General features: G+C 42.3%; 1 protein-coding gene and 1 long non-coding RNA gene across 2 annotated transcripts; one reads left to right on the top strand and one right to left on the bottom strand.

Moving 5' to 3' along the window:
• Positions 1-663: 663 nt before the first annotated feature.
• On the bottom strand, positions 664-8,213 carry LOC135228962 (uncharacterized). The gene is made up of 3 exons (XR_010319802.1): positions 6,997-8,213; positions 2,809-2,902; positions 664-2,700 (listed from the first exon to the last, which is right to left on the bottom strand). It is a non-coding gene; the product is annotated as an uncharacterized LOC135228962 (long non-coding RNA).
• Positions 7,274-13,127, top strand: RPS4X (ribosomal protein S4 X-linked). Its single transcript, XM_010592717.3, has 7 exons — positions 7,274-7,326; positions 8,335-8,412; positions 8,919-9,099; positions 9,724-9,821; positions 11,123-11,294; positions 11,663-11,820; positions 12,961-13,127. The coding sequence occupies exons 1-7, from the start codon at positions 7,324-7,326 to the stop codon at positions 13,060-13,062; spliced, it is 792 nt and encodes a 263-aa protein (XP_010591019.1). The 5' UTR covers positions 7,274-7,323; the 3' UTR covers positions 13,063-13,127.
• Positions 13,128-14,621: the final 1,494 nt, after the last annotated feature.

The following is a 14,621-nucleotide window of genomic DNA, read 5'->3' as shown; positions in this document are numbered from 1 at the left end:
GTAACCAGTGTCACAAAATGATACTTGTACTAACTGTTTAATGAGAAGCTAGTTTGTTCTGTAAACCTTCATCTACAATACAATAAATAAATACATGGAAAGACAAACCACAGACTTGGAGAAAATATTTGTAAGTCACATATCTGATAAAGTTCTTGCATTCAGAGTATATAAAGAACTCTCAAATGCAATAATAAAAAATATATACAGTCCCTGTGACTAGAGGAATCCTGGCGGTCATGGTCCCCAAACCTTCTGTTGGCCCAGGACAGGAAGCATTCCCGAAGACAACTCATCAGACATGGAAGGGACTGGACAATGGGTTGGAGAGAGATGCTGATGAAGAGTGAGCTACTTGTATCAGGTGGACACTTGAGACTATTTTGGCATCTCCTGTCTGGAGGGGAGATAGGAGGGTAGAGAGGGTTAGAAGCTGGCGAAATGGTCATGAAAGGAGAGACTGGAAGGGCTGACACATTAGGGGGAGAGTAAGTGGGAGTACGGAGTAAGGGGTATATAAGCTTATTTTTTTTTTTATAGGTGACAGACTGACATGATTTGTAAACGTTCACTAAAAGCTCAATAAAAATTATCTAAAAAAATATATACAGTCCAATTTTTTTAAATGGGCAAAAAATTTGAATAGACACTTCAGCAGAGATACACAGATGGCAAAAAAGCACATTAAAAGATGTCAGACATCATTAGCCTTTAGGGAAATGCAAAATAAAACCACAATGAGATAGCACTACACGTCCATTAGCATGGTCAAAAATTTAGAAATATTGACCTTAACAAGTGTTGGCAAGGATGTGAAGCAACTGGAACTCTCACACTGCTATTCTACTCCTAGATATTTGCCCAGGAGAAATGAAAGCATTGTCCATAAAAAGATTTGTACAGAAATGTTCATAGCACCTTTATTTGTAATCACCCAAAACTGGAAACAACCCAAATGTCTATCCACAGGTGAAAGGACAATGGAACACTACTCAGCACTAAAAAATATAAGTTATTGATACACGCAATGACATGGATGAGCCTCAAAATACTTATGCTGAGTGAAAAAAGCCAGACCAAAAAAGTATATATTGTATTATTCCATTTATTTAAAATTCTAAAAAATACAAACTAATCAATAGTAACAGAAAGCAGATCGGCGGTCGCCTGGGAACGGAGGGTGGAAGGAGCAGGAGTGAGGGATTACAAAGGGGTATAAGGAAAAGTGTGGTAGTGATGGGCATTAAACATGTGCCATGATGGGAAGAGATTCATATTCCTGCCCATTCCAAGAAAGGGCAATCAAACAGAATGTGGAAATTTTAGAACAATATCATCAATACCACATGCTAGCAAAATTTTGCTGAAGATAATTAAAAAATGGCTGCAACCATACATCGACTGGGAACTGCCAGAAATTCAAGCCGGATTTAGAAGAGGACACGGAACAAGGGGTATCATTACTGATGTCAGATGGATCCTGGCTGAAAGCAGAGAATACCAGAAAGATGTTTACCTGTGTTTTATTAAGTACGCAAAGGCATTTGACTGTGTGGATCATAACCAATTATGTATAACATTGTGAAGAATGGGAATTCCAGAGTACTTAATTGTGCTCTTGAGGAGCCTGTACTTAGACCAAGAGGCAGTCGTCCAAACACAGCAAGGGGATACTGCATGGTTTAAAGTCAGGGAAGGTGTACGTCAGGGTTGTAACCTTTCAGTCTGTATGCTGAGCAAATAATCTGAGAAACTGGACCGTATGAAGAAGAACGGGGCAGCAGGATTGAAGGAAGACTCATTAACAACCTGTGATATGCAGATGACACAACCTTGCATGCTGAAAGTGAAGAGGACTTGAAGCACTTACTGATGAAGATCAAAGCCTTCAATACAGGTTACGCCTCAACATAATGAAAACGAAAATCCTTACGACAGGACCAATAAACAACATTATGGAAAATGGTGAAAAGATTGGAGTTGTCAAGGATTTCCTTTTATTTGGACCAACAATCAGTGCCCACTGAATCAGCAGTCAAGAAATCAAATGACATATTGTATTGTGCAAATCCGCAAAAGACCTCCTTCGAGTACTAAAAATCAAAGATTTCACTTTGATGACTAAGGTGCTCTTGATCCAAGCCATGATTTTTTTTTTTAGTGATTCATTTTATTTTGTTGTTGTCGTTGCTGTTGTTGAGAATATACACAGCAAAACATACAGCAATTCAAGTTTCTACATGTACAAATTCAGTGACATTGGTTACATTCTACTAGTTGTGCAACCATTCTAACCTTCCTTTTCTGAGTTGTTCCTCCCCCATTAACACTGCCCCCTAAGGTTCCTATCTGATCTTTCATGTTGCTGTCGTCAATTTGATCTCATATAAATAATCTTAAAAGAGCATAACGCTCAAGGCAGACATTCTTTACTAGCTAAGCTAAACTATTGTTTGGTTTTAAGAAGACTTCAGGGGATATTTTGGGTTTACGGTTTAAAGGTTATCTCACGGCATTAGTTCCAGGGGTTCATTCAGCCTCCATAGCTCCAGAAAGTCTAGATTTTACGAGAATTTTAAATTCTGTTCCGCATTTTCCCTCTTTTGATCTGGATTCTTCTATAGACTCTTCGATAAAAATGCTTAGTAGCGGTAGCCAATAAGCCATGGTATTTTCAATGGCCTCATATGCATGCGAAAGCTGGACAAGGAAAAAGGAAGACCAAAAAAGAATTTATGCATTCAAATTGTGGTATTGGTGGAGAATATTGAATATGCCGTGAATGGCCAGAAGAACAAACAAATCTACCTTGGAGGAAGTACAGCCAGAATGCTCCTTAGAAGTGAGGATGGTGAGACTCTGTCTTGCTTACTTTGGACATGTCATCAGGAGGGACCAATTGCTGGAGAAAGACACCAGGCTTGGTAAAATAGAGGGTCAGCGAAAAAGAGGGAGACTCTCAGCTAAATGGATTGACACAGTGGCTGCAACAATGGGCTCAAACATAGCAACAATTGTGAGGATGGTGCGGCACCAGGCAATGTTTTGTTCCGTATTATATAAAGTTCACTGTGAGCTGGAGCAGACTCGTTGGCACCTAACAACAACAATTATTCCTCGATACCAGTACCAATTGCTGTTGAGTCAAGTCAATTCTGACTCGTGGCGATCCCATGTGTGTCAGAGTAAAACTATGCTCTTAGGATTTTCGATGGCTGATTTTTCAGAAGTAGATTGTCAGGCCTTTCTTTCATGGCATCTCCAACCTTTTGGTTAGCAACTGAGCACATTCGCCATTTGCACCACCCCGCGACTCCTATTTCTCAATAATGCTGTTTAAACAAATAAGTTTAAGAAGGAGGTGGCCAGGACAGAATTGGAGCGCTAATTTATTTGTTGAGTCACTACTATGTTTTATGTATTTGATATATCTTCTTTAATCCTTATAACAATGAGCCCTGGTGGTGCAGTGGTTAAGCACTTAGCTGCTAACTAAAAGGTCAGCGGTTCAAACCCACCAGCCACTCCTCGGAAGAAAGATGTGGCAGTCTGCTTCAGTAAAGATTTACAGCCTTGAAAACCTTATGGGGCAGTTCTACTCTGTCTTGTAGGGTCACTATGAGTCGGAATAGACTTGACACCAACAAGTTAGTCATTTCAACAAACTGCGGAATAAGTATTGTTAACCTCATTTTCCAGATAAGGAACCTGGGTTTCAGAGAGGTAAAGCCACTTGCTCGAGGTCACACAGAGCCAGATTCGAACCATGCTCTTTCTACTCGCCTCACTATCTACCAGCACTGTGAGACATGAAAGTAGACTGTACTGGTTCATTGATGGCTGAGAGTAAGTTAACCAGGGAATGTAAGGCATGAAGGGCTTTTCTTTAAGAGGGGGAGTGGAGGGGCTTGGACTGCTCTACCCATGGCATGACTTTCTACCATGAATCACTCATACACATTCCTTCCTTCTGGTAGTCTGAGACAAAACATATGTCTTAGTCCTCTTCTTACCATAGACTTCATCTCCTTTGCCCACACTTATATTCTATTTCAACCATGTACTATATGATTTCGTTTATTATATATGCTAACACAGTCCTTATAAAACAATAAAGGAGAGAAAGATCACTCAATATATTAGTAGCGAGAAAATGGGTTGACCATTTGGAAAAAAAAATAGTATAGCTTCACAACCCCAAGTTGATCAAAGAATTAAATATTATGTTTTTTAAATAGAATTGAGTATTTAGCAAATTTTTGACTGGCAACTTTCTAAGCTTTGAAGTGACAAGGAGAAATTACAAGAGAAAAGACCAACAGATTTGGCTACATAAAATCTTCAGACTTTGTACATTGAAAAATATAGCCAAAAGGAAAATAACCAATTGTTAAGAATAAAAAAAACCTGTCTCAAATAAGACACAGGATTAACTTCTGTATTCTATGAAGCACTCGTGCAAATCGATCAGAAAAACAAGTCTCTCAAAGATAGATGGGCAGAGATACTTCACACAAAAGGAAATGGAATGAGCATATGGCAAAATGTTCAACCTCACTGGTAATTTTTTGGAAAAGTGCAAATTACACTTAAACAATTACATTAGCAAAAGATGACTACAAATAAATAACTTCCAGGTTGGCATGAGTATAGTCCGAGGATCCTGTGAGAAAGGTTTTTGTCAATACACATGAGTTATTATAACGGTGTTCAGACTCTATGACATAGTGCTCCCTTTCCAAGGTTGCTTCCAATCACTTCTATGAACTAACCACAGATGTGCCAATTCTAAATCTGAGCCTGCAGTTCAGATCACACACTCCGGCTCAGCTCTGGGTCTATAACACATCTTCAGTCTGATGTCCCCCCCTCAGCCCCACATCTTAGACTGACCTCTTCATCTTCTCCCAGAACAGGTTCCTCTGCCTCCTCCTTGTTTCCAGTGAATGCACCACTGAGTCACTGTCATGGATTGAATTGTGTCCCCCAAAAAATATGTCTATCAATTTGGCTAGGCCATGATTCCCAGTATTGTGTGATTGTCCACCATTTTGTCATCTGATGTGATTTTCCTATGTGTTATAAATCCTGCCTCTATGATGTTTATGAGGGGGGATGGGCTGCAGTTGTGTTAGGGAGGCAGGACTCAATTTACAAGATTGAATTGTGTCTTGAGGCAATCTCTTTTGATATATAAGAGAGAGAAATGAGCAGAGAGACACAGGGACCTCATACCACCAAGAAAGCAGCGCTGCGAGCAGAGCACATCCTTTGGACCCGAACTTCCTGTGCTGAGAAGTTCCTAGACTAGGGGAAGATTGATGACAAGGACTTTCCTCCAGAGCTGACAGAGACAGAAAGCCTTCCCCTGGAGCTGACACCCTGTATTTGGACTTGTAACCTACTAGAATGTGAGAGAATAAATTTCTCTTTGTTAAAGTCATCCATTTGTGGTATTTCTGTATAGCAGCACTAGATAACTAAGACAGTCACCAAGCCAGAAACCTGGGAGTCATCCCAATTATTTCCTTATCTGTTACCCCTGCACTCCATTTATTTTTCAGTCAGATCCTGCTAATACTCTGCCTGCAATGTCTTGAATCTGCCAGCTCTTCCCTGTCTGGGTCTGGGTCTCAGCCTGGTGTTTCTTGCTTGGATTGTTGAAATGGCCCTAACATATCTCCTCCAAGCCACTCACACTTCCTCCAAACCATTCTACAGAGACCAGTAGGAGTTGTCTTTCTAAAACACAAAGCTAATTCTGTTCTCCCTTAAGTCTTTCAATGTCTAAATCTTAAACAAGATTTAGCAGCCCTCTGTGTTCTGACCTGCCCTGTCGTCACCATCTTTTCTCTGATGAGATTTTCCTCACTTGTCTTCCCCACCTCCCCAGCCTGCCTGTCCCATTATTATATGTGCTCCTTGAGAGCAGGAACTAGATCTTAATCACGTCTGCATCCTTGGTTCATAATACAGTGCTTGGCACAGAGTAGGAATTCAATAAATGTCGAAGGAATTGAAGGAATGAATTTATTCTAAGGAAATCATTCAACTGAAGGCAAAAGCTAGATGAAGGAAACTGTTCACTCTAGCAACACTCATAATAATGAAAAAGTACAAAAACGGAATGTCCAACAATCGAAGACCTATTTTATTAATTATGAGACATCCACTTAATGGAATATGATGCAGTGGTCAAAATACTAATTACGATGTCTATGTAGCAACCTGGAAAGTTGTTTATAATGCAAGAAAAGCAGAATACAAAATGGTCTGTATGCCAGGACTAGAATTATGTAAAAGTATGCATGCACACAAACTGATCAGAATGATAACAGGAACAGGAAGAAATGAATACAGATGATGTGTTTAGGGTGTTTGGGGAGGTACTGTTTGTAATTTTCTTAGCTTTTTCCAAGTTCCCTTTATTGTTGTTAGAATGTCATTCGTACATAAATGTAAAATGAAAGAGAAAAAATATATACTAAAAAATATGATTTGAGTTCCTCAAGTCCTTTGACAAACTGTGGTATAAAAACAAACCAAGGGGTGGGAACTGTTAGACAAAGTTTTGTGCTGCTTGCCAGGGCAGGAAGTCAGGAGAGGGCAAGTGGAGTTTCAAAGCAGGGGAATAGCATGATCAGATTTATGTTTTTGTTAGATAACTGGATGATCTCTAATGTCCCTTCTCTTCTCTGAGACTCTATGATAAGTGCCAAATAAGTCGTACAGAAAGCGAGGGTCAGCGTGCCAAGGTTCAAGCAGGGACCCTAAGCACCTCCACCCCCTACTCCCCACCCCCTCGGCAGTCTGCAGAGGAGCAAGAGAGAAAAAACGTTGTTGGCTCTTTCCCAATTCATAGTGTAGGCAGGCTGGCTGGCTCAGGGAACCCGGAAGAAAGGACAAACAGTATATTTTTAAGAAAAAAAAAGTACTATTAAAATGTATTCTATTGCTTACATAATCATATGTATGTGGGACTTGAGGTAGCCTTACTTTGCACTCTCCTTGAAGGCAGGAACATGTCTAATTCATCTTTGTATTTCCAGTACCTAGCACAGAATCTGGGACGCAAGAGACGCTCAGTAACTACTTGAGACAGAAAAGGAGGAAATGTGCCCTTAAGAGACACCCTTCTTTCCGCCGCCCTTGCTCCTCCCCGGGACTTCTGACCTCCCACCAGTAGGTGGCAAGATAGCACCTCAGCTCTCTAGTAAAGGCTGCGCTGGGCGGAGCGTTTGAGGCCCTGGCCTGCGCAGGGTCCAACCCTGTTTTCTGGAGACACCGGAAAGGACCGGCCCTCTTTCCGTGCTCAGCGCAGCCATGGTAAGGCCGGTATTTGGAGGGCTTCAGGGATGCATCCATTGCAATCCTCCCGGGGTTGAGGTTGCCCCGGAACACGAGACCTCTCCCGGCGGTGGCCGGGCGGAGGCGAAGGGAGTGCGGCCCCCGGGGTTGGTCCTGGGGGGCTCCAGGGCGAGGGCGAATGCCGCTCCCCGGGTCGGGGGGGATGGGTGTAGACTGCTGCCGCTGGAGGCAAGGCCTGAGTCTCAGGCCCTGCCAGGCCTGAGCACGTAGCCTTCGGTCCCGCGAGAAGCGGCTTTGTCCTGGGCCCGAGCTCCGGGGCGGCCTGGCCCGGGCTGAGCGCTGGGTACGCCTGGCAGAGAAGGGTTTTCTTTGTCGCCGCCTTTTGACACGGCCTGACCGAACGTTGTGTGGCTGGTAAACACGTATGCAGAGCGTTAAAAAGTCTTTCCGATTTTTAAACTGGAAATTGCCAGCTTTTGGCTTCAGTGTAGGAAAGAGCAGCTACTGACACGTGGTTGTGCTGAGGTCAGTTTAATTCCGCCCCAGGCACGTCAGAAGCAGACGGTTGTATTGTGAAAAATTTATTATTTGCTTTATTAACAAATGGAAGGACTGGGTTCTGGTACATTTCTGTTGCAATCTCGCTTTGTGCTGGGTCCAGCCCCTGGCCATTTCACTAGCATGGTGTATTAGAAAGAACATAATCTCTGGAAGCCAGCACAATTAAGGGTGGAATCTCAGCTCCGCTTGTAAGCAGTAACATGGAAATATTTAGGACGGTTCTGAAAAGATAGTAACCGAACACTCTCTGAACAGTGAGAAAGCTTATGGAGCCTGTAATATTTGCTAGTTGCTATGCGACTGTCTGTTTCTCTTTTTGCCAGAGCTCTGTGATTTATAATTGTTAATATTTTACTGAAAAGGGAACAGGCTCAGTTCTTTCAAGAAGTTCTACGCTCAGCTTTGTAAGCTGTTGAAAAACGTAAAAATTGTTTAACACCGTTGTAATCTACAACTCTCCTTTAGGCTCGTGGTCCCAAGAAGCATCTGAAGCGTGTAGCAGCTCCAAAGCATTGGATGCTGGACAAACTGACTGGCGTGTTTGTAAGTATATCACATTGTATGTAAAGGACGCGTTTTATCTTGTGTAAGCTCCTTTATGTGTGAAAGTATCCCTAATTTTCTTATCCTTAAGTGTTTCTTTAGCATTTGCTATGTGAAATGCCTCTCTGAAGTCATTTTGAGGGCTAGGGGAAGAAGGTGTCTTCTTGGTTTCATCTGCTCTCTGGCCCTGTGCTGTCTAGCTGCACTCTGCTTACTTATTTTTGTGCCTCATTTATTCCGTACACCATCTAGTACACTTACATGCACTCAGGTCTCACATGTTAATTCTTGATGAGCCTGGGCCTCTAGAGGGAAAAATGTTGTAAAGGCTTATGATTTGGAATCATTTGGGAAACAGAGCACTTGTTTAAAATACTCAATTGGAGTGCTTTGTACAATGTGGTGTTGGGTCAGTGGATCCCAGGACTTGGAGGAGGAGTTGGTTTGAGTGCTTGAGTGAAGCCCAAGAGTAGCTGTAATTCTTTTTAATTGCTTTTATTTTACAGGCTCCTCGTCCGTCCACCGGTCCCCACAAACTGAGAGAATGTCTCCCACTGATCATTTTCTTAAGGAACAGACTTAAGTATGCCCTGACAGGAGATGAAGTTAAAAAGATCTGCATGCAGCGATTCATTAAGATTGATGGCAAGGTCCGCACCGATATAACCTACCCTGCTGGTTTTATGGGTAAGTGGTTAGTAGTAGACATTTGGTGGTGCCTCCTTTTGATTATCTTAACTCCCTCTCCGAAGTGGCAGTTGTATTGAACAGTGATGGGCTCTTCTGGTTTCCTGGGGTGTTTGTCTAGAAATGTGGAGAATTGCCAGGAAGCCTGTACAGAGTGGAGTGTTCGGAGAGGTTTGGGTTGTGTTCTTTCATGTGGTTAGGTTTGAGGGACTGGGGTTAAGTATACTGGAAATGCTTATTATGGGAAGCCAGTATGATGATTGAATATTATCTCAATCATAATTCTAGCCTGGAAGCACAAAGTTTTGATTTTGTATTTCTGTCAGTCTCTAAGAAGTAAAGCACGACCTTCTCCCCTGAGAGATTTTTAAAGTACTACTGTAGGTCTGCAAATAATCATGAATCTCTTCTCAAAACCCAATTTCAATTCACTTTAAATTTTAAATGAAATCATAAAGCAGGATTTTGAAGCGTTAAAGATTAGCTAGGCATCACTAATCTTAGGAGTCCTTGTTGATGTCTGAAGTGGGGAGCACATAGGGTTTTGGGGTATTTTATTTTGTTGTGCTCAGCATGGGGTGATGGGGGATCATTATGGTAAAATTAGTTACTGTTTGGAATCAGATGTCATCAGCATCGACAAGACTGGAGAAAATTTCCGTCTGATCTATGACACCAAGGGTCGATTTGCTGTTCATCGTATTACACCTGAGGAGGCGAAGGTGAGTTTAAAGTAAAATTACTTGGTTCTGAGTTACAGCTTGAATTAAGTACATGGATTGAAGTAGGTGTGCCTGGACATAACCAGTTAACACATTGGTGAGATTCTATTGTGTGTGCAGTTTGGTATCTTGTATCTTTTTTATTTTCACCACATACCTGAGAGGCATTATCCCGTGTTTTTAAAAAGTGTTACTGGTAGCTGCATAGGAGTCCGTTACTGGATAGCTAATAATTGATCTCTGTCTGAAGTTAGCTTCCTTAATAGATGGTCTGCTTTCTCTTTTATGGTAGGAATGAATTCCAGTTGAATAGTGACTTCCTGTTTGTCTTTCTTTTTTTTTTTAAGAGGCAAGGAAAGTGATTTCTAGGAACATTTATGGGTATCTGAAGTATGAGTCCTTTAAGGATGTTGTTGTGTGCCATCAAGTTGATTCAACTCGTAGCGACCCTAAGGGACCAGAAAACCAATCTAGTCAAACCCAATTGGTCTTTTGCCATGTTTCCATTTGTGAGCCTAGCTTTACTTTGAGGAGGGGAAGGTGGTGGGTGGTGGTGGAGGAGACTGGTCCTCTAGGCACTCAGTTTGAGGTAACTCAAAAAAGATTAGTCTTTGATTATTTAATCCAGTTTGTTGTGATGGTTTCACACAAAATTTTAGGGCTTCTTGAATTATTGGCTGTAAATGAAGGTTAATTCAATTGGATGATTCAGCTCCTAATTTCATTGTGCTGCCTTGTTATCAGCAGGCTGGAGGGCATATCCAGTGGCATCTCAATGATTTGATTTACTCTAAGGATAGATACCAGGGAGTGAAAATCCAAAGTTGAAATGCTTCCTGAAATATTTGATTGGTAATACAATTGCTATGTGAGAAAAAGCTCAATCTTGAGTAGAGGGAGCCACTAAGAGGCGTTTAAGAGAGATTAAGGTGCGTTGGAGATAAGAATTTAGAGGTCCTGTAAAGGCTTACAGAGAGCCTAGGAAAGGGGCGGGGGGAGGAAGACAATGGCGACAGTAAGCAGACCAGCCGAGAATTTGAGAGATCTTTGCTAGGGGAATTTTAAGGCCCTTCAGTCCCTTGAGCTTTAACAGGGAGATGATAAACATGGAGGCAGGGATAGGAAAGTATTAAGACTAGCCTAGAAATTAGAGCAGTGTTAAGATAAATTTATGAAGTGCGGGAAGGAAAGTCGGGGGTACAAGAAGACAGTGACTTGTGACTTCGAAAGAACTGTTTCGTCTGTTCTGGAGCGTAATATGTGAGCTAGACAAAATGTGGCCAATCCTTCTATGTTTCTAGTACAAATTGTGCAAAGTAAGGAAGATCTTTGTGGGCACAAAAGGAATCCCTCATTTGGTGACCCATGATGCTCGCACCATCCGCTACCCTGATCCCCTCATCAAGGTGAATGACACCATTCAGATTGATTTGGAAACTGGAAAGATTACGGATTTCATCAAGTTCGACACTGGTAAGCAGCCACTGTACCACTGTATTCCTAGGTGTTCTGTTTGTACCACCGTTTTAAGTGCAGGTATGAGGACGGTTTTTTGTTGTTTGTTTAAAGCCTTCCTGTTCACTAGCAAGGGGCTGGGAAGGGGGGCAACTAAGTAACTAGAAAGCATATCTGCTGTAACACCCAGGTGTATAATTACTTAAGAGTGTCCTGAAAGTCCTAGCTTGTGTAACAGATCCATAGGAGTGAATTATAATGGGGAAGAAAATAAACTTCATTTTAGACTCATCTAAGCTGTGTAGTATAGAAACCATTGGACGATTATGACTTTGCATAGGACCTTGCTTAGAGCAGATCATATTAATTTCTTCCTTCCTGCCTAGGTAATCTGTGTATGGTGACTGGAGGCGCTAACCTGGGAAGAATTGGCGTGATCACTAACAGAGAAAGACATCCTGGCTCTTTTGATGTGGTTCACGTGAAAGATGCCAACGGCAACAGCTTTGCCACCCGGCTTTCCAACATTTTCGTTATTGGCAAAGTAATTCTGGGTTTTTCTTCTCTCTAGTTCAGGGAAACATGTAAATTCAATTTACTGATGGGATTACAGCACCTGGGTTCCTGGCCCTCAAATCTGTTGTAAAACCTCTTATAGGGCAGGGCTCACACAGAGGCGGGTTGCATCAAATTTGTGCTTTTTCAGTATCACAGTGTTAACAGAATACTTGATCACTTTGTTATAGTTAGGTTTTTCAATTATTCGTGGCTGTGTTTTCTTAGAAATTATCTGCCTTTGTTGTTGTTAGGTGCCTTCACGTTGTTTTTGACTCATAGCAACCCCATGTGACGAGTAGAACTGCCCCATAGGGTTTTCTAGGCGCTAATCTTGATGGGAACCAATCTGTTTTTTGGCTGAAAGGCGACCTCTAGAAATAGCTTCAATTCCAAGTTAATGGGTGTTTTAGGGTAGTAGTTTCCGGGGGTCCTCTAGTCTCCCCAGTTCAGTAGATCTGGCCTTTTATGAACTGTGTTATGCCAGTTAATTTCAGTTGTCCCTCAAGGCTATGGCCCCAAGCCTTTTAACCCAGTAAACCAATCCTGCAAGTTGTTTGGATGTCTATGAAGTCTCCATAACTATGCCCCCATGTGCTTTGTTTTATTTATGCAGCACACGCACACGTAAACACTTGCTTATGCCTTCCTATCCGCATATATGCGGGCATATCTATGTACCTAACCACACACATTTTCTGGTTGTTGTTACGGCACTAACCAAAACCAAACCCAGTGCCGTCAAGTCGATTCTGACTCATAGCGACCCTGTAGGACAGGGTAGAACTGCCCCATAGAGTTTCCAAGGAGCGCCTGGTGAATTAGAACTGCCATCCTTTTGGTTAGCAGCCGTGGCACTTAACCACTGTGCCACCAGGGTTTCCTGTTACGGCACTACTTTCACGTAAATATTGAGTGCCTGCATTGATTGTGAAGGGAATTGTAATTCACATTTGTATACATAGGAAGCAGGGTTCATAGAATGGGGGTCTTTCTGATACACCCAGGTGTTGCTGAGTGCTTTTGAAAAACAGACTTCATTTCTGTTAAATGAGATAGCAAATGTAGCATGTGCCAAACCACAATAGAATTGGTGTTCAGGTTTTGATTTTCCTTGTTTCTCCTTCAGGGCAACAAACCATGGATTTCTCTTCCCCGAGGAAAAGGTATCCGGCTCACAATTGCTGAAGAGAGAGACAAGAGACTGGCTGCCAAACAGAGCAGTGGATGAAATGATCTCTAGGTGATATGAATGAAGAGGTCTTTGCATAATTAAAGATAATGCAGCACGATTAATTGCCTCCTGGTTTTTTTTTTTTTTTTTTTTACAGTTCCCTGCTAGTTTATAACATGAGAAGTAGGTTGAATTCTCAGGCTTAAGTGTTCTGTGATCCAGCTCTTTGTGTGGGTGGGCTTGTGAAAACGGAATGTGAACATGAAGATAAAGCAGGGCCAGGGTGGCGGTTAGTCAAGCTGACCTATGCTGAGACTGTTAATTGAGGCCATGGGGGCAGCAGACTTGTGCTTGAGGACAGGACCAGAATCAAGGGAATTGGAGCTCAGAGAGGTGAAGTTATTTGCCCAGTGTCACACAGCTAGAATGTAGTAGAACAGGTATTAGAGTTTAGGTGGCTTTGTCACCTGTGCTTAGTCAATGTATCATTTTCCAGTTGCTCTATCGTTCCTCCGAAGATTTCCCAAGTCAAGACCCTCATGTAGACAACCAGTTTGATCCTCCTTCCCCAAATGTATAGGGTCATGTCAAGTTTGCCAGCCATCCTCAGTAAGAGGCCCTGCTTCATGGGCCTGCTCTTCTACCTGTCCAGCATTGCAAACTCATCTCTTCAAAGAGTCTTCCTGTACCCTAGCCTTCTGATTTCAGCCTAAATCAGCTCCTTACTGGTCTTCCGTGCTGAAGTAAACCACTCTTGTTTCTCTAGCATGGTTTCTCAACCTTGACATTGTTGACATTTCGGGTGAGATAATTTGTTGGGGCTATCCCGTACCTTATGGGATATTTAACAGTGTCCCTGGCCTGTACTCACTAGGTGCTGGTAGCTCCCACACTTTCACAGTTCTGATACCCAAGAATGACTCCAGACTTTGCCAAATGCCCATTTATTTCAGAGCAAAATCCCCCTGTGTTAAGAACCACTGCCCTATTGATAACTCTTATATCTCCTCATCACTTTCATTTAATATTTTTTTAGGCAACACAAAGATAAGTAAATCATCTCACTGCCATGGGTTTAGGAGAGAAAATTGGAGCTCTGTTTTGAACAAATGGCCATCCTTGGTGCCCAGGCCTGTAGTCCAGTGGAGGATGAGAGGCCTATTGAGCTATGGCTTGGGGCAGTGCCTCCACCCCAGGCTGGGTCCTGGACTTGGCGCCCCAAAGCACTTGTGGAAGAACTGAGCAAAGTCAAAACTAAAAAAGGCATCCTAGTTCCTCATCTAAAGAAGGATCACAGTCTACTTCCCTTGAATAGTGCCTGGAGTCAAAAGATAGTAAGCAGGCCATCTAAGGTACAACAATTGGTCTCTATTCCCCTGGAGCATCAGAGGAAGGAGAGTCAAATAGGAGGAACATGTGTGACTGTTGCTTCCATGAACAAATGCCTCCTTTGCCATGGGAGAGACCAGGTGCCCAGGTACCATTACTGAATGTTTTGAGCAAAGATTCTGTAGAATTCTGATAGAAGGGGGGATAATGTAGGACAGAATTCTAAATTCTCATGGAATCCAGACATTCTGGAGCCATTGAGGCTAGATAAACCCCTGAAACTATTT

The sequence above is a fragment of the Loxodonta africana genome, chromosome X (assembly GCF_030014295.1).
Source record: "Loxodonta africana isolate mLoxAfr1 chromosome X, mLoxAfr1.hap2, whole genome shotgun sequence".
In the NCBI taxonomy this organism is placed as follows: Eukaryota; Metazoa; Chordata; class Mammalia; order Proboscidea; family Elephantidae; genus Loxodonta; species Loxodonta africana.
This window is presented reverse-complemented; position numbering and strand designations above follow the sequence as displayed.